General features: G+C 42.6%; 1 protein-coding gene across 1 annotated transcript in view; it reads left to right on the top strand.

Annotated features, from left to right (window-relative positions):
* Positions 1-20,956, top strand: part of LOC311041199 (protein diaphanous homolog 2-like) — a gene marked incomplete at its 3' end in the record, with an annotated part of 142,958 nt that overhangs the window by 63,128 nt on the left and 58,874 nt on the right. The window contains exon 2 of the mRNA XM_084086103.1: positions 20,719-20,883. Coding sequence (XP_083942229.1) covers positions 20,719-20,883 — 165 coding nt within the window. The remainder of the gene's footprint in view (positions 1-20,718; positions 20,884-20,956) is intronic.

Raw genomic sequence — 20,956 nt, 5'->3', positions numbered from 1 at the left:
CACCTTTCCTTAGCATTTAGAGAATTCGACTGGCTCTTATCATGGCTGCCATTAGATACATAATTATGGGTCATTTCACTCAGTTAGGAACCTTTTGAGGTACTTTTACTTTACTGGAGTATCTTAAAAATGTTCAATACTTTTACTTTTACTCCACTACATCTCTGAGGAAAATATTGTACTTTTACTCCACTACAATTATTCGATAAATTTAGTTACCAGTTACTTTGTAGATATACATTATTACATTATAAAACATACATTAACCACTTGAGCCCTATTTTATACCATAGGCTATTTGAAAATAGCCGATCTACAAGCTCGTAGAAGCTTGTAGATCTGCTATTTTCAAACATTTTAGTACTTTAACTTTTTTACTTTTAAGTATATTGTGATGCCGATACTTTTGTACTTTTACTCAAGTAACATTTTGAACACAGGCCTTTTACTTGTAACAGAGTATTTTTATATTGCGGTATTGCCTACTTTTACATGAGTAAAATATCTGAGTACTTCTTCCACCACTGCATAAAGCCGTTTACAGTGTTTCATAAATTAAATTAAAAAATCTTCAGAAATAGCGAATAGATATTTGTCGCACAACGAAGGAGGGGGTTAAGTGGTTAACCCATTAAGACCCGGAACGCATCTGTGTCACTTTTAGATTTGTGCTCAAAAGCATTATTTTACACGTTGGCTATTCAAAAATAGCAGATCTACAAGCTCGTAGCACGGCACTCGGTGCCGCGCTACGAGCTTGTAGATCTGCTATTTTTGAAAAATCTTGAAACCGTGTCCAAATCTTTGAATATATATTGTTTTAAAGCAAACATTTGTAACTCAAATCTTTGCTTCTGGGGGGTCCCTCCCTGGAACAAAATATTTTGAGATGGGGGGTCGGCGGCCAAATACATATCATTTTGGGGGTCCTTTGACATGAAAAGACTGAGCACCACTGATATAGAAACATACGTTTTTCAGAATACTGAGACACGTAGAATCGTCTTTATAGGTCTTAATGGGTTAACGCAGTTTGAGTGTGGCTGCTTGCAAGCATGGTCAGGACCTCTCGTCGTGTTTGTAGATAAAGAGAGGAAGAAGGTGGCTGGAGAGAGAGAGAGAGTGAGAGAGAAAGAAAGAGGGATGGCAGCCAGAGAGTAAAAGAGAGTGCACGGAAGACGGAGAGAGCGAGAGAGAGAGAGAGGGAGAGAGAGAGAGAGAGGACTAGAGCGTATCGATTAGATTCCTTCAGTCAGACCAGTGGCCCAGCGGCTGGCGTGACAGAGTACAGCTCCATTCAATAGTCTTATCATTACCACAGCACAAGTCCTATCCAAGCAGGTCAGCCTATTTAGCCTGTGGTTCAGAGCGCGTGCGTGTGCGTACGTGCGTGTGTGTGTGTGTGTGTGTGTGTGTGTGCGCGCGCGCGCGCGCGCAAGTGTATGCATGTGTATGACTGTGCATACTCGCACAGAGGGGAAGAGGAAGAGGGATAGAGGTGTGTTTCGATTCTTTAAGCCAATGAATCCCATTAAAAGACCACTTACAGCACATTTCTTTGTTCAGAACACTTTCGGCTTAATGAAGTGTCCAAAGAGTGGAGCGTAGAGGAAACAAAGCGAAGATGCTATATTCACTAAAGTGTTGCCAAGCATATAGAGAAACGTACGGGCACACAGGAGGGCTAGCCTGCTATAAGTTAGGGCATGCATAGTGGCTGGCTGTTGCAAGATGATTTTTTTACCCCGGCATTTTGTGCTTTATTAGACTCTTAGACTGAGAGAGAGAGAGAGAGGGGGGGGAGGGGGGGGGGGAGGGGTGACATGCAGCTAAGGACCTCCGTCGGATTTGAAAACCTGGGCAAGCTTCGGGAAGGATTTAGCTTTAATTTCGTCGACATCGGGTGGAAAACCTTGTATGTCCAAAACCATGTATTCCTTTTTAAAACATCTAATGGTTAAAATAGCCGATCTGCTGTTTTCACTACGTTTGTGCTCTTGTTTGATGAAGCAGGGCATTCACTTATGAAATATGGAGACGCACGGTTTCTGACCAACAGCAACTACTGTATATACAGTCATATACACACACTGTAGTACGTGATAGGGCTCGGCAACTAACCAAAAATACATCTAAACCGATGTTTAGAACCAATAATCGACTTATATCGCAAGCAATATCATTTATCAACGAATCAGTTAAATGTGTTATCGATGCATTGCTGTATTGAAATTTAGAATTGTTCCCGAAAATAGCCAATCTACAAGCTCACAAGCTCTACATCTCTCTCTCTCTCCATCTCTCTCTCTCTCTTTCTCTCTCTCTCTCTCTCTCTCTCTCTTGCACGCACACAGACTACACACACACCTGTTTGATTTGGATAAATCCTGTATGAACCCACATCTCGCTCCTCGTTGCTTGTTAGCGGTTCGAGTTACACAAGCGATGGAGACGTGAATCTCATTTCCATATAGCACTCAGACATGCACCTAGCTTGAGCCATCTCCCGTTCATGGTACAGCATTTTGATGCTTCCATCAAAAAGCCTTGAGGTTCTTCCTATTGACATTTTAAAACATTCCCCAGGTGTCTCGAGACAAACATCAAAGGCAGGCCCAGCGTGACTCCACTTACAAACAGCTTTAGCTAACTGGATTATCGGCCTGTTTCGGGATCGAGGCACGCGTTTAGGCGACTAATATGGTAACATTTGTCGAGGGACCGGAGCCGTATGAACAAAGTATTCTGAATATTAGCCTTTAAAGGCTTTGTTTATTCTGCAGGCGAATCCGATTTGTTTCTCAAAACACAATCTTTATGACTGACTTGTCCAGACTGTTATTTGCAAGTGATGAGATCAGATTAGTTTGTTTTTTTCAGACAGCGCCAACCTATCTACTGGTTGCTGTGGTAATGATGTACAGTACACACTGCAGGTGTGAGTAATGCCTTTTACTCTTTACTGGCAATAGCAGATTTACACTGTTACAGCGTGTTGCATCGTAACGCTTTGTGAGCTTGTAGATCACCCATTTTCAGCAAGTGACACTGTTGTACAGGTGGTTGTAAAGGCTGTTGTCCAGGACTCCAGATTGAGACACATCTGTGAACCCATTTGGTAAAGAAAAGGGAAAAAAAGATTTATTTTCCCCCTTTGTTTTAGCCTCTGGGGGCACCACCTCCTTTTTTGTGTAAAACAGGAACTTGGGTTGGTTCCTCCTCCCCCTTTCTTTGTTCCACTTCCTCCCGGGTGCTTCTGTGTTTATTCCTACTAAACAACGACATTACATGTTTAAGGCAGTGGTGCTGACAGATGAGAGAAGATTACCTCTTTAGGTGATTTTAAAACCACCTAGGAATGTGTTTCACATCCAATTAGTAAACATCTGTTCCTTGTAGGTTTTTTTTTGCTGTTCGGACCAATCTGGACCAATCTGGATAGGCAATGGTGGAAAGTAACTAAGAACATGTACTCAAGTACAATTTTGAGGTATTTTTTTTACTTTACTGGCGTATTTAAATTTCAATACTTTTACTTCTACTCCACCACATTTCAGAGACAAATATTGTACTTTTTACACCACTACATTTTTTTAAAAACGTACTGTACTTGGCAGATTTAGATTATTATTACCCACTTACAGCCCTATACATTCCGGCCGTTTGAAAATAGCCGATCAACAAGCTCACAATGCGGCGCATTTCAAAAGATTCTCGTTATACATGTTATACATTTTAGAACTTGTGAAAAGGGGCATTTTGCATAATGAGTACTTTCTACTTTTGGTACTTGGTGTACATTTTGAATTCCGGACTTTTACTTGCAGTGGTGGAAAAAGTACTCAAATGTTTTACTTAAGTAAAAGTATACTGCAATGCAGAAGTACTCTGTTACAAGTAAAAGTCCGGAATTCTAAATGTACTTGAGTAAAAGTACAAAAGTATTGGTATCAAAATGTACTTAAAGTACCAAAAGTAAAAGTACTAAAATGTTTGAAAATAGCAGATGTACAAGCTCACAACGCGTCGCGGTGCGACGCGTTGTGAGCTTGTAGATCTGCTATTTTCAAATAGCCTAGGTATAAAATAGGGCTAAAGTGGTTAATGTATGTTTTATAATGTAATAATGTATATCTGAAAAGTAACTAGTAACTAAAGTTTTCAAATAATTGTAGTGGAGTAAAAGTACAACATTTGCCCCTGAGATGTAGTGGAGTAGAAGTAAAAGTATTGGAAATACTCAAGTAAAGTACGAATACCTCAAAATTGTACTTAAGTACAGTACTAGAGTACATGTACTTAGTTACTTTCCACCACTGAGTACTTTCTACTTTTGGTACTTGGTGTACATTTTGAATTCCGGACTTTTACTTGTAACATAAGTTAAAAAAAAATAGGTCAAAAATGGGATTTGGGGCTGCCAGTCAGAACAAAACAGTATAGCCTCACAAGAGGAACCACTTGCAAATGATTCTTAGCAACAGTTTTTTACCTGCTTGAGGCTGCCAGACGGGGCATTGCACAGTATTATTGTCGATACAGATAAAGGCAGGTGAATTGTCGGTGTAAGTAAGATCTAGACAGCATTGCGTCAGTCTTTCATAAATACTTTCACACATTCTTACTCATATTAATCGCCAGAGAGTAAAACTATCGTCTATAGCCGACCTTGCCAGCGATTCCGAGCGTTTTCACTTATACCTTTGAAAAATCATAGAATATTAATCTTCACCATCCATCCATCCATCCATCGCTTTAACCCATTGAGACCTGAAGCCGATTCTACAAATCGATCAAACCGATTCTCCTAAATCTCAACAGTATTCTTAAAGAATTATGTTTCTATATCAGTGGTGCTCAATCTTTTTCATGTCAAGGAGGACCACCAAAATGATATGTATTTGGCCGCGGACCCCCATCAAAATATTTTGTTCCAGAGACCCCCCAGAAGCAAAGATTTGAGTTAAAAATGTTCGCTTTAAAAATATATATATTCAAAGATTTGCACAGATTTACACGAATTTTCAAAAATAGCAGATCTACAAGCTCGTAGCGCGGCACTCGGTGCCGCGCTACGAGCTTGTATATCTGCTATTTTTGAATAGCCCAAAGTGTAAAATAATGCTTTCTTAGCTCAAATCTAAAAATGACACAGTTCCAGGTATTAATGGGTTAAAAGACGTATCCGAGTCTCGTAGAATCGGGGGGGAAAGAAAGCGTGCTCAATCGTGATAATCCGTTCCATAGTTATTGGCAGTTGAATGTAGGTTGTTTTCGCCACAAAGCAACAGAAAGCAGAGAAAAGGGCATGTTTCCAAATCCATTAGAATGGGAGTGAATGTGGCTGTAGTTTTTTTTTTTTTTGGTGGTGATCACGTGATTTGCTGTTTCACTGGGAGTCAAATGGTGACTCATAGGGTTAGCGAAGAGCGCCATCTAGCGTAAAAACTGAAAACACACACACCATGCGTCAAAAGCAAGGGGCAAGTCTTAGATATTTACGATGACGAGGCCGAAAAAATGGCCAGAGTGGCGCTGTTTTACCCTGCGCCGACCTGCGGTGTCAGAAAGAATTTATTTTAACGCAAGTGAATGGGTTTTTTGACAAACTTTAGACTAGATTTTCTTACTGTAATAAAAATTGTCATAAATTCTATATGCTTCCAGTCGCTAGTTTAAAGTCTCCTTTCAATCATCAGGATATGCGTTTTGCTAAATTATGGTCCTATTTATTTTAAAATTGACGATAAAGTAGGCTATTCTCTAGGAGGGGCGGGATGATTTGATTGACAAGCTACACAACCAATAGCATTCATTCCCCGCCCCCGCTCTTGATTGACAAGCTACCCAACCAATAATGGGCTGGTCTCATTCTGCAGGATATGACGCGATATGACGCGATATTGAAAGATGACGGACCTACAGTCTTGGAACAATCGGCTTCATTTTCGGTCTGTAGAAGGCAGGGGAGTGGCTTTGTCCATCTCATTTATACAGTCACTGGCGGTGCGGGGCGTTGGATTGACAAAATTGGTCAAAATTGGCAGTCAATGAGTTAACATATTCTTTATGCCTAATGCTTGGTTTCAGAGAGCAGTGTTTTACTAATTAGCACCATGCAAATCCATGGAATGTCTTAGTAATGTCATAGTATAACGTCTCTGTCGGGTGCAAACCTCATAAATCCAAAACTGTTACCTTTCATGATTCAAATTCAAAAACAGCAAAAGTAGCAGATCTACAAGCTCGAAACGCGTCGCTTCGCGCCGCGTTTCGAGCTTGTAGATCTGCTACTTTTGGTGCTTTTGTGCGACGCCGTAGTATGTTGAAGTAGGGGCATACATTTTCGTAATCATTTATTTTTTTTACAAAAAGGAAAAAACATGGAGATAGGAGGTTCCTTCCTGACAGCAGTGATAATCTGTAAATTGGTTGCTAGGAAACATCTGCCAGCTGTGTCCAATCAAAAAGCAATTAACACAGTGATCAAGGAAGTCACAGCAACAAGCCTGTACTGAGAGAGAAACCTCCAACAAAACCACAGAAGTTGGTTTGTTATTTTTGGACATTTCCACCTGCTAATTTGTCGAAGTATTTAGTAATGATTAAGCTCGGTAAAACGTTGTTTGTGTGGTGCAATCTGTTTAACCCATTGATACCTGGAACGCATCTGTGTCACTTTAGATGTCTTTGGCTATTCAAAAATAGCAGATATACAAGCTCATAGCGCGGCACCGAGTGCCGCGCTATGAGCTTGTAGATCTGCTATTTTTGAAAAATCGAGAAAATTATTTTTTTATATTTTTTTCCTGAAAATTGTTAGGATTTTGATTTTTTTTAGACGTGGCCTCAGGTCTTAATGGGTTAAATATGTTATGCACAAATCTCAACTTAGTAAATGCGACGTGGGGAGCTGTGCTGTATAGTCATTATCACTTCCATCAGCAGGCAGGTACAATCAGCGGCTCTATTTATGTCATTTGCGTTAGTCAGAGCAGTGCGCTGGCTGGCTGTGGCAGTTTTAAAGGTGGTGCTAATTGATTATTTATTCGGTTAAAATAAATGTTTAATGGTTCTATATTCAATCAGGGGTACTCTCCCCTGATTGGATGAAATTGACAAACCACCTGAAAATGTATTTTCGTCGAGTCATCATCCCCATGAGCCCCGGGTTCTATGTTCCCCACTGACCTTAGGGTTAGGGTAAAGCCCGGGTTAGGTATGTGGGGAACATAGAACCCGGGGGAACATAGATGCACTCCCGTATTTTCTGTTTATTGAAGAGCTGTGCATATCTTAACACTGTGGGAATAAGTTTCATACCCATCTTTTTTTGTAACTTGAAAACTGTTAACAAGCAATGGGGAAAAATATGTTTGTTCAGACTAATTTATGCAAATCAAACAGGTTTGGATGGTGTGTGTGTGTGTGTGTGTGTGTGTGTGTGTGTGTGTGTGTGTGTGTGTGTGCGTGTGCGTGTGTGTGTGGGGCGATGGGAGTTAATGTATTTTCCTTTGGAAAAAATATTAGGAGGAGCAGTTAGCCAGTGCTGTCAGTATATGAGGAGAGAGAGGCGGTGTACTGTATACATACAGTACATAATTATACAATGTATGTATATAGTATATACATTGTACTATATACAATATAGTAGACTTAATACACACAGAGAGAGAGAGAGAGAGAGAGAGAGAGAAAAGATGTCTCCCAGATACTCTTGCATCAGCCAGGAATTTGAGTCTCTTCTATATCTTACACGTTACACAACAAGCAACAAACCGCTCAGTTGACAATTGCTGCGTCAGGCAAAACTCTCCGTTTACACAATTTGTGTATCATTATACCGTCTCTGTCGGGGGTGGAAACCTCACATGTCCAAAACTGTAACTTGTTCAGGATTCAAATTCAAAAACGGCAAAAGTAGCAGATCTACAAGCTCTAAACGCGGCGCGAAGCGACGCGTTTAGAGCTTGTAGATCTGCTACTTTTGAGTGTGACGCTGTAGTATGATCAAGTAGGGTGTTAATTTACCAAAAAAAACAAAAAGTTAGTATATATGAGATGAGAGTTTTTTTGCCCGACAGCAACGATATCTTTTTTCTATCGTAATGTTTCCCCAATGCCTGCACTCTCTGTGTTTGTGTGTGTGTTTGTTTGTGTGTGTGTGTGTGTGTGTGTGGGGGGGGGGGCATATTCAAAGGAGACACTGTGTAATGTAGAAAGGTATAGGAATTGATGTTAACCGATTAGATGGGCTGTCAGCGGATATGCGGGAAAGGCTTGACCTTTCACAATTTGTGAACGTGACTGAGCGGTGCTTGTTGTAAACACAGTGGAAACGCATTGTCATGTTCTCTCACCCAGTGGAGAATTACTGTACACCGAGTGGCAGAGGCCTAGGCTGCGGAAATGATATTGACTCCAGGCCATTAAAATGTCTGTGTCATTTTGGTTTTTAGCTATATACTGTGTATATATATAGCATCATACCTTTTCCAGAAAACTCTTAGGATTTATACAAGCCCACAGCGTGTCAGTTTGTGCCGCGCTGAGAGCTTGTACATCTGATATTTTTGAAAAGTTTTTGAAATTTTGGATTTATTATTTTAAAGTCTTCTCTTCCCTGTCCCTGGCACAAAACATTTTGAGATGGGGGGTCAGCAGCCACAGCCCGTTGACATGAAAAAGGAATTTGTAGAATAAGACCTCAGGTCTTAATGGACTAGATGGGCTGTGTGTACTGTGTAGTCCGGGGGCAGCACATACCAGAGGCTAGCAGAACTACAATATTGCTGCTTTCGGGTGGAAACCTTTGTATCTCCATATTTCTATCTCCTATTTCCTATATTAGAATTGGCTTAGGGGAGGACCGGCCGGTACGCTCATGTCACCATGACTCAGCCATAACCATATAAGGAGTTCCCAAAATGACACTGAGGCTGACAGACAGACAGACAGACAGACAGACAGACAGACAGACATATAGAATGGTGTTAGAGAGTACCGGGAATGGATTTAAATGTTGGGTATAATTGATAGAATTATGTAGAGTGAAAGAAAAAAAGAAAGAAAAAACAACCCTGCTGGCTCCTCTTAAAAACAGCAAAACATTCAGTAGGGTAATCAGATCTATTTTGAAGGACATCTAATAGCCTACTGATGTGTGTTGGAGGGCTTATTACACAATTCAACAAAAACAAGACATTTTTAGAAAAACAAATGAATAATGATGATGACCGTTTTTTCCTGTTTCCAGATCCATGCTTGCAACACTTTTCTTTCAGCATGTGTGTGAAGAAAGAGTGTGGGGGGGGGGGGGGAGCCCATCAACAAAACAAAGAGTGGGTGCAGGACGGAGTGGGATAAAGTCTACTGTAAGGGGAGGTGTGGGGAGAGAAACGCTGAGGGGAAGAAGGAGGGAGAGAGAGAGGGAAAAAGTAGAAGAGAAGAATGAATGGTGGGGGGGCGGGGGTTGAGTAGGTAATGAGGGTGAAGTAGCTGAAAAATTGGTACACCTTTAAAGGTGCCCACTTCAATTCCAGAGCGCGTCGAAAACACTCCCGGGGGCCTTTGTTTTCCAGTCTAAGTTAAACGCTAAAGGTCCTTAAGTGTCACTGTGAAACCAAGCCATGCGCACTTTTTGACACCGACTTTCCCAAGTCCAACGAGCTGTTGAGAACACAGCTGCCCCCGTACTTTCTCAAAGTCGACGTCCAGAGGAGCCCTGTTGTTTGTTTGTCGCCCCCAATGAAAGGAAAAATTCCAAGTCAGGTTACATTTCACGCAGTGAAAAATAATTAAAGCTGTCCCCAAATTGAATGCCACGGCCGAAACAATACTTCTTTGAGAAGAGGCTGGAATTTCTCCAAAGTAATTACAACAACACCTTGAATGGAAAGCAACAGCTTGCCATGGATAAACTGTCCTGTTGCGCTGTCTTCCCCCTTTTTACACAAACGCTTAGACACACACACGCACACGCACATGCACGACTCCCGTTTGGGTCCTTCAGTTCTCAAACCTCAATCTGGGGTCTTGTGTGTGTGTGTGTGTGTGTGTGTGTGTGTGTGTGTGTGTGTGTGTGTGTGTGTGTGTGTGTGTGTGTGTGTGTGTGTGTGTGTGTGTGTGTGTGTGTGTGTGTGTGTGTGTGTGTGTGTGTGTGTGTGTGTGTGTGTGTGTGTGTGTGTGTTTGCCTGCAGCGGTTGCCAACAGGATGGGGGAATGGGTTCTCATCTGTGTAATTACACCTCATTGTGTCTCCGTCCAATGCAATCAGAACACGACTTAGAGATCTCCGGAGATCTCCCCAACATATCAGTGACCTTTACATGAGAGGTGGAGAGAGTGAACAACAGTGTGTGGTGGTCCGAGCATTAACCACTTATGCCTTATTTTCGTTTTTTTGTCCGAGAAAGGGCAAATACACTATTTTCGAAGGATTTACACTGCAAAATATTTGCTTTTAATGACATTCCCCCCAAAAATAGGGATGTCACAGGTATCGGTCATTCATTATGTTGTGTACTCGGCCTCGCTGCGTCCGACATAAAGAGAAAAATCACACCCTGTGTGAAGGAAGCGGTGCCTTTGGGGCGGGGCGTAACTCATTTCAGTTCGTCCCTATTGGTGGTCTGAGTCCACTTACCAAATTTGTACTTGGTAGCATGCTGCAAACTGGAATAATGGCTGTTTAAGTTAAAAAAAAGGACATAACATACGCTGGGGGTCCCTGGAACCCTGGGGCGGGGCTTCAGCAATTCATGCTCGTCCTTATTGGTGGTCTAAGTCCACATACCAAATTTGGACTTGGTGGCATGCTGCAAACTGGAGTTATAGCTGTTTAAAATCCCGTGCTCATCCCGTGCTCATACGGGCGGACGGACATAACATACGCTGGGGGTCCCTGGACCCCTCTTTGATAACCAGTGGCACGTGTGGCCAATGAGAGGAGAGATGGCATAGGCAATCTCCAAGTCTGTGTGTGTGTGTGTGTGTGTGTGTGTGTGTGTGTGTGTGTGTGTGTGTGTGTGTGTGTGTGTGTGTGTGTGTGTGTGTGTGTGTGTGTGTGTGTGTGTGTGTGTGTGTGTGTGTGTGTGTGTGTGTGTGTGTGTGTGTGTGTGTGTGCGTGTGTGCGTGTGTTTGTATGTGTTGCTTCTTTGCCGTGCTCATCCCGTGCTCGGACGGACATAACATACAAACGGACATACGGACGTCAAGTGTGTGTGCGTGTGTTCTTGTGTGTGTGTGTGTGTGTGTGTGTGTGTGTGTGTGCGCGTGTGTTTGTATTGTAGAATGTGCATGAGTGGAGATCGAGGAAAAGGCGATACTATAACTAACGAACAAGAATTATGGCAAAACCGGTATTCAAATGAGTTGCAGAAGAACGAAATGTGACTTCGCATGAGAGTGTGCTTGTTGGTGTGTGTCAGCGTGCGCGTTATTGTACCAGTGTGTGTGAGAGGAGTCGTGACCTTCCGCCCGCCTCTCCATCATCGGCTCCACAACCTCCTTCATTTGGGGAAAATTAAAAGGCAGATTCGGTGTCAATTTTCCTGTCGATTTATTTCCGCTCGCCTCCGTCTGAAATATTTATGCGTTGTACGGATGAGGCTCACTCCTGCTTAACTATTCAGTGCTCTTCGCCATGGCACCTCAGCTGCTAGTTGGAACAACTCAATGAGGAGGGGACCGGTGGGTGTAATGACCACGTCTGATGGAGGGAGAGGGAAAGCGGCTGAATTCGATATGAGGGGATTATGTCCACGGGAATGACCTGCTGAATCATGGATGGGGGATGGTTAACCCATTGAGACCTGAAGCCGATTCTACATGTATCCTAAATCTCAACGGTATTCTGAAAAACCTATGTTTCTATATCAGTGGTGCTCAAACTTTTTCATGTCAAGGACCCCCAAAATTATATGTATTTGGCCGCGGACCCCCATCAAAATATGTTGTTCCAGGGACCCCCAGAAGCAACGACTTGAGTTAAAAATGTTCGCTTTAAAAATATATATATTCAAAGATTTGCACACATTTTCACGATTTTTCAAAAATAGCAGATCTACAAGCTCGTAGCGCGGCACTCGGTGCCGCGCTATGAGCTTGTATATCTGCTATTTTTGAATAGCCCAACGTGTAAAATAATGCTTTTTAGCTCAAATCTAAAAATGACACAGTTCCAGGTCTTAGTGGGTTAAAATAAATAAATGTCACAAAGAAAAGGAAGGGAGTTGGACAAAAAATAAAGTAATTGGGTAAATACTGGACGTACTGTAATGGCGGCTATATGAGCGGAGCGTATGGATCTGGCGGCGGCGGTGCGGTCCCTGTTGAGTGACACGTTGATTGGCGAGTGACGCTCGAGACTCAACCTGCCGTGTGTAAACACCGCCGCGATTGTAAATGTCGAAGTGAGTCGCACCAGAAAAAACATACATGTACGCAGCGTGTACAACTCAATTGAGGAACTCCGTGAATCCCAGTGAATGTTTTGCTGTTTTTAAGAGGAGTCAGGGTTGTTGCATGCTGTTTTTTTTTGTGGCGGGGGGGTTTAGGCTAATTCTACAGAATCCTATCAATTATACCCAACATTTAAATCCATCCCGGGTACTCTCGAACACCATTCTGCCCTCTTCCTTTTGTTTTATGGATAGACATGTATTATTAAAAATCACACCCTGTGTGAAGAGAGTGGTGCCTTTGATGAGCCCCGTATTGTATTGATGTTGTCATCAATGTTTGTTTATTGGACATACAGACATACACACGGACACACAGACAAAGTCAGATATAGGAGTGGTTGGCAACACTCAAAAATACAAGTAAATACCCTGCCCCCATCTCTGTCTGTCTGTCTGTCTGTCTCTCTCTCTCTCGTAAATACCCTGCCCCCATCTCTGTCTGTCTGTCTGTCTGTCTATCTGTGTGTGTGTGTGTGTGTGTGTGTGTGTGTGTGTGTGTGTGTGTGTGTGTGTGTGTGTGTGTGTGTGTGTGTGTGTGTGTGTGTGTGTGTGTGTGTGTGTGTGTGTGTGTGTGTGTGTGTCTCTCTCTCTCTCTCTCTCTCTCTCTCTCTCTCTCTCTCTCTCTCTCTCTCTCTCTCTCTCTCTGGTGGATGTTGTGTGTCCAGTCGGGGGGGGGGCAGTCTCAGTGTAATTTGGCCCAGAGGGACGGCTGGCAGTGGATGTGTGAGGGGGGATAAAGAGAGAGCAGTGATGGTGCAGAGGGTCTGGAGCAAAGCAGGCTTAGTGTGAGGGCCTTGGGTGGAGGGGCCAGCAGGCACACATAGGAAAAGCATTAAATAAACATTAATGGAACTGGGTTAGAGGAGATTTATTAAGGAGGCTCTTTGGCCCCCACCATTGAGCGGCTATGCAGCACTTTAATAACTCTCTGATGCACACAGGTAAACAAACTAAGGTAATTTATTGCACAACCCTCATAGGTGGCCGTTGTGAAAGCTATGTTTTTTTACTTAGTTTTCACGTTAATCCAATAAGACCGGGAGAAGCATATGTGTCTTTTTTTTTTTAATTTGAGCTAAAAAGCATTATTTTACACTTTAGCTATTCAAAAATAGCAGATATACAAGCTCATAGCGCGGCACCGAGTGCCGCGCTATGAGCTTGTATATCTGCTATTTTTGAGAAATCGTGAACATTTTGTGCAAATCTTTGAATATATATTTTTTCAAGAGAACATTTGTAACTCAAATCTTTGCTTCTGGGGGTCCCTGGAACTAAATATTTTGAGATCAGGGGGTCCTTGGCCAAATACATATACATTTTGGGGTCCTTGACATGAAAACGTTTAATTCAGAACCACTGACAAAGTAACATACGTTTTTTTTTTTTTTTTCAAAAAACAGTTAGGATTTAGAAGACATTTTGTAGAAAAGGCCTCAGGTCTTAATGGGTTAAATGTGGAAGATTATTATTTTTTTGTCATCTGTCGTGAGATTGAATGGGGCTGTATACTGTACGCACCAAAAAAAGCTCTTTACTTCCCGGCTAAGTCTGACTTGGATATGGTTTTGATGTCGGTTTTGCGGTGTTAAAAATGAGTACCCTTAATCGCGGCTTACTCATGTTAAATGTGCCCTCTCTGGCGTGCCAAAAAAAAAACACGCTGAAGAAGAGAAAAAAACGTGACCGATTAAGCAGCGTAACCAGGACACCGTGGCAGGAGAAAGAACTAATTCTGTAAGTTGTACGGGGACAGAGTTCAGGACAAGGGAGTTTTTTTTGGCAACGGAGGCGGTGGATCGGAGAGAAAGAGAGAGGAAGAGAGCAGTGGTGGAAAAAGTACTTAAATTCTTTACTTAAGTAAAAGTACCAATACTGCAATATAAAAATACTCTGTTACAAGTAAAAGTCCAGAATTCTAAATTTACTTGAGTAAAAGTGCAAAAGTATTGGCATCAAAATGTACTTAAAGTACCAAAAGTAAAAGTACTAAATATTTGAAAATAGCCGATCTACAAGCTCACAACGCGTCGCGTTGCGACGCGTTGTGAGCTTGTAGATCTGCTATTTTCAAATAGCCTAGGTATGAAATAGGGCTAAAGTGGTTAATGTAGGTTTCATTATATCATAGTTTATATCTGAAAAGCAACTAGTAACTAAAGTTTTCAAGTAAATGTAGTGGAGTAAAAGTAAAAGTAATGGAAATTGGAAATACTCAAGTAAAGTACAAATACCTCAAAATTGTACTTAAGTACAGTACTTAAGTAAATGTACTTAGTTACTTTCCACCACTGGAAGAGAGAGAGAGTTTATTTTTATTTCTTTTCAGCAGATTTAACGAGTGCAACGCGGTGTCGTGTTTCACATCCGACGTTGTCTTTGTAGTTCAGCAGTAACGGACGTGATGCTGTCACATAATCACGATGTTGACTCGCCGGAGTCGAGCCTGGTGTTTGATTCAGCGACTCGCTGGCTGTCTCGACAGCCTCTGCTTCTGAACGTTGTTTATCCCAGGGTCACAGAATGTGAGCGGTGAACCAACCACGGTATATAGTTCCTCCTGACAGTCACTCTGAGAAAGAGACATGCAGAAACACCACAGAGACACGGGTACTGTACACATGCACACAGCAGCAGCAGCATACAGTATTGCAGTTTTAACCTAATTGTAGGAGGGCCTAAATTATGACAATTTATACACCCCGAAATGTTTCCGTTCCCACCTCTCAAGGTTCTACTACAGGGGTGTCAAACTCACGGTTTGGGGGCCAAATGCAGCCCCCAAAGAGGTCCAAATGCAGCCCCCAACATGGTTTTCAAATGTACTACTTTTGCTGCTACAGCTGAAAGAGAGTTTCCTTTTCCTTACCGAGCGAGGGATATACAGGCTGATTTTCCAAATAAGATGAGCATGCTAAAGTTGATTAGCCATTACATTTTGTTGTGTTCTACATTTGTCTTACAAAGTTTCACTCGCTTAATATTATCTGCAACTGTAAAATCAATCATTAAAGTAGCCATTCTATTTAATAGTAAACAAAATTGGCAAAAATATATACTGTTAGTTATTATTATGACTTAGACAACAGGTTGGAAAACAAAGCGTACATGCGTGCCCGCAACTGGTCGCGGCCCTCATCAAGTCACCTTTCGCCCCCTCTCACTCCGAAATGAGTTTGACGCCCCTGTTCTACTAGGACCGTAGTGGAACATCACAGTTCAAACGGTCGACCGCTGTGCAGTGTTGATTTTGTCGACTAAAACTATGACGAAAATGTTTTTCACTGAGAAAAACTGAATAAAAACTACTTAAAAACTAAGCTACGATGACTAAAACCAAGACTAAATATATCGACAATTTCGTCAACAAATAATAACTAGTCTAAAATGTTAGCGAGGGACTAGTGGAGAAGAGATCCAGTAGCACTAAAAGACAAGTCATTTTATGTTTGGTTGTAACATAAAATATCAGATCTACAAGCCAATCTAGGCTGTTTTCAAAGCGCAACTAAGTGTAAAATCATCCATTACGATGTCATCAAGGCCTCCCAAAACATCTTTTGGTTGACAAAATCAACTGTAGACCAAAATCATATGATATTTACTCGACTGAAACTAGACAAAAACTTTCCAGATGACTAAAATATGACTAAAACTAAATTTAATTTAATTCAAATGACTATGACTAAACTAAATACAAAATTTGTTGTCAAAATTAACAGCCACATACGTACAATACACCAGTGGTTCCCAAAGGTTTTAGCTCGAGACCCAAAAGAGAAATTTGATGTCTCCCCGAGACTCAAACTAGCGAAAATAGCAGATCTACAAGCAATCGCAATGCGGCGCGTTGTGAGCTTGTAGATCTGATATTTTCACAACTTATAAAACATTTTCCCTTTAGGACGGTTGTGGAATTGCTTAGACTTTTTTGTATTTATTTATGAAATTATTATAATTGTTATAATATTTTCTTCATTTTTGACTACCTTTTGAAATTAAAAACTAAATGTAGGAAACAGACCCAAAAAAAAAGGATATTTACTTGCGACCCATAAAAATGGGTCATCGACCCAAACACGGGTCTCTAACACAACATGCACAGATCTAAAGCGCAGTGGAAAATGACTTGCCACCCACCTGGGCATGCAGACGGCATCATGGACTCATTTATGGCACACGCACAACACACCGGATGTGGAACGACTGTTAACAAGCCTTCTGCATGCCAATTTTCGATGATGCCAATGCGCCCTCCGGGCCCAGGTGCCAAAAACCAAGGTTAACATTGATTTGTCATCTTATCGATGTTATGCCTTGGTGTTTTTTTGGCATGGACCCGTTTCGTTTGCAGGGAGCCTGGGACTTCAGCTTGTCAGCTTACCGTCATTAATATTCATGTCTCGTGATTGATATATTTTTTGTTATTTTTTTGTACCTGTAGGCCTACCGTAGATATTTTATCTTTTGTAGTCAGCTTTTCCATTGTGACCACTCGGTTATCACGGAGTGGGGGCGTTTTTGAGTCGCCGGAAATAAATCTGAATGCATTAAGTGAGTTTTGGATGCAGCAGCGCTGGCTCATTATTACCACTGAAGGACATCTTGTCATATGATATCATGACACGGCTGACAGTCGACAGCTGGTGATTGGGAGTGAGATCTCTTTACAAAAGCATCAGTTTAAGCAGAGGACCCCCGCTCTGAAACAAGTAAAAAGTACAACTCAGAGAATTTAACTCAGTCAGGAGTTTATTTGGTATCGGGGAAAAAAAAGATTTCACATAATTATTGGCAAAGTTTTTCTCCCTCTTCTTAGTCTTACATCCATCCGCCCTTCTGGCGCACGATTATTCAAACAGAATAACTTAATTATCCCATTAAGACCGGGAACGCATCTGTGTCGCTTTAGATTTCTTTGGCTATTCAAAAATAGCAGATATACGAGCTCATAGCGCGGCACCGAGTGCCGCGCTATGAGCTTGTAGATCTGCTATTTTTGAAAAATATTGAAAAAAAAAAGATAGATTTTTTTCCAAAAACTGATTTTTGGATTTAGATTTTTTTTAAAGAATCGCCTCTGGTCTTTATGGGTTATTAGCGAACGGGGGAAGAGTGGGAGGGAGGTGAACGAGGGGAAGCGATAAAGACAGACTGACAGAAGGAGAGGGAGGAAGAAAAGGCACAGATTGACGGAGAGATAGAGCCGGGGGGGGAGGAGGAAGGAAGGATGAGCCCCGTCCAGTCCGGCGGGCCAGTGTGTGGGCTTTTTGCTAAAAAAACTGTGTGGCTGCGGCATTGTTGCTGAGGTCTGGTAAACAGCGACCTGCTGGGAGCTAATCCAGACAGCCTTAGCCTCCTGGCGGCAATTTCATTCCTTCTCAGCTGGACCTAAGGCCTGGCACGCGCCGGGTGTAGACTTCTACACACATTACAGTATGTGTGTACAGTACACACACACACGCACGCACACGCACACACACACACACACACGCACACACACACACACACACAGGCACACGCACACACGCACACACAGACAGTATGGTATAATTGAGTTGAGTGGATGCTTTATTTGCGTCCCCTTAACCAAATCCTATTTACACAGGATTCCGACGTTTCCGTGGCCCAGAGAGGTTTATAAGGCACTTAGGGATGCAGAACGATGCACACAGTCTTCATTTCATAGCCTGGCCTACTCTTGACACTGCTATGGAGCGCACACACACACCCACACAAATACACACACACACACACACATAGATACATACAATGAAAGCGGCAGGTCATCATCGTGTCCAACGGTAGCCGGCGTTTAGTTGTGATGACAATGCGTGGATCAGCGTGTTCAGGTTTCCGTTTTTGGCCGAATTATTGTAGGGTGAGATATTGCTTCCTCCTCCCTCTCTGTCTCTCTCGTCAAGCTCCGGTCTGACATCACACACAACCGAATTCGGGCATGTCCATAAAAAATTCTAGCTAGATGGATGGAGTGAGTAGGTAGGTAGGTCGGTCGGTGGGAGGTAGGTAGGTAGATAGAAGATATAGATAGATAGATAGATAATACTGTATGTGCTCTTCTTCCGTCTCTGTCAGTAGTTGTCGGTGCTTCAAGCAGCGCTTCAGATGCAGAGGGGCTCTGAAGTGCCTATAGCAGGGGTCTTCAACAGGGGGTCCTCAGAGTTACAACAGGGGGTCCGCCAAATCTTTGTGTGATGTGATTTTTTTTTTTAGGCGTTGTGAGCTTGTACTGTAGATCGGCTATTTTTTGGCAAAGAGGTGTTTGGTGTAGAGGGGGAAAAAGAGCAGACCAAGTAAACAAAAACAGTTACATCTGAAACACATTTTTTATACAATATAGAGGCGGTCCCTGCTTCATCTCTCTCTCAGCTAGGGGGTCCTTGGCCTGAAAACGTTGAAGACCCCTGGCCTATAGCCTTCGTTAGACACCGGCCTGTTTGTCAGTCCCTGCTCTCCTCCAGCATGCAGACACCCTCAGAGGAGGGGGGGCAGTGTCTGCAGTTTCTCTGCACTGCGCTTCACCGGCAATGATGAGCCAGACCATTGTTTTTGGGGGGAGCGGGGAGGGTGGCACTTATTAGTTTGAACACTGGCGGAGCTACGTGTTGGTGGTCCAGTGTTGATTTTGACAGACAATTTTGATTTAGTTTTAGACATAGTCTTTTGAATAAAATTCCATTTAGTTTTTGTCATCTACAATGTTTTAGTTTTAGTCTAATTTGAGTTGACTTGAATACCATAAGATTTCAGTCGACTAAATCTACAGTTGATTTAGTCGACTAAAATGTGTTTCGGCGGTGCCTTCATGGCGTCTTAATGCCTGATTTTAGACTTGGTTGCATGCTGAAAATAGACGATCTACAAGCTGACAACGCGTCGCAGCGCCTAGATTGGCACAACGCGCCGTGCTGCGACGCGTCGTGAGCTTGTAGATCTGCTATTTTCAAACACCCGAGCACAAACAAACATAAATGACTTGTCTTGGTTCTTCTGGATCTCTTCTCCACTAGTCAGTCGCCTGCCTTTTCTCTTTGGCACCAACACAATCACACACACACACGTGCACTGCTATGCGGAAGAAACGGACTGAGGCTTCGGTGCATCATGTATTTCTACATCAAAGGCCTGTCATCTTGATGGAGCCTGACACACACAGGTCCTTGCACCACTACTGACAGACAGTATCATAGCAGAGCCTTCATCACACACGTTCATTCACAGATACATGGGCATCGTGCACGCACTGGTGAACACAACACAACACAACACGCACACACACACACACACACACACACACACACACACACACACACACACACACACACACACACACACACACACACAGCGTGCACTCACAGATGCAGGGACGGTGTTGATTCTTTGCAGATACTATACTGACAACAGAGGTAAAATGCACCTGCACCTGCTAGCAAGCAGAAATGTCGCGTGCTCTCGTGTGAACAAAATTGTGGCTTTATATCTCTCGTGTGTGTGTGTGTGTGTGTGTGTGTGTGGGTAGTAGGTCACCATGAGACCATCGACCACTGTGATGATACTAAACCGTCGCCACCTGTCAATAGCCGTCCGCCAGGTTCGCACCGTTCAGTAAATTACAGTGTGATGTTGAGATGGAGTGGAGGGTTCAGGAAAACCTGTGACCCCGCCGTTGTTCAGACAAACAATAGAACAATGATGGCAATCAGCTATTCCAACGGCCATCTGTGTCGCGCCGCCGCCGCCTGCAAAACACCTTTCCATTACTCCTGGGGGCCGCGGCTATTAGCTCACCACGCCGCTGACTGCAGAGTGAGAGTTTATTGTAATGGCACATTAGATTCTCAACCGCCCCCTTCTTCTATTCCTTGTCTGGCTTTTTTTGTGTTCCATCGACCTTGATGGTGTTTTTTTTTGTTGTTGTTTTTTTTTTTTTTTGTCGTTTTATTAAATGCTGCAAAAGATTCTGCAGTTGCTTTTGGTGTGTTTCCTTTGGCAGATGAATGTGTTAGTCAGGGCGCCATTTGGTGATAGATTATTGGTTTACTTATGTATTACTTTATTATTAGATTACAATTTTTAAGCATTTCATGTATTATGTGTATTATGATGTTTTATGATGTATTATCCTGTGTCCTTGCGTAAAATGCTAAATGCCTAAACTGTAAACTGTGTGTGTGTGCGCTGAGCACCAGAGAAGTGTTTTGTTTTCCTTGACTCCTTGCCCCCCCTCCCTCACGGCTTCTGCAAACATGCACGGGAACAGTACGAGAAGCTCTCCACCATGCACAAGAACATGCAGAAGCTCTACGAGAACCTGGGCAGCTTCTACGCCTTTGACCCGCACTCGCTCAGCGTGGAGGACTTCTTCGGAGACCTGGCAAACTTCCGCACCCTCTTCATGGTGAGTACATAATATGCAAAAAAAAATACACTACACTGTGTGTGTGTGTGTGTGTGTGTGTGTGTGTGTGTGT

Source organism: Gymnoscopelus microlampas, assembly GCF_963454915.1.
Source record: "Gymnoscopelus microlampas genome assembly, contig: SCAFFOLD_79, whole genome shotgun sequence".
NCBI lineage: Eukaryota > Metazoa > Chordata > Actinopteri > Myctophiformes > Myctophidae > Gymnoscopelus > Gymnoscopelus microlampas.
The sequence above is the reverse complement of the archived record's forward strand: the minus strand, read 5'-3'. Positions and strand labels throughout refer to the sequence as shown.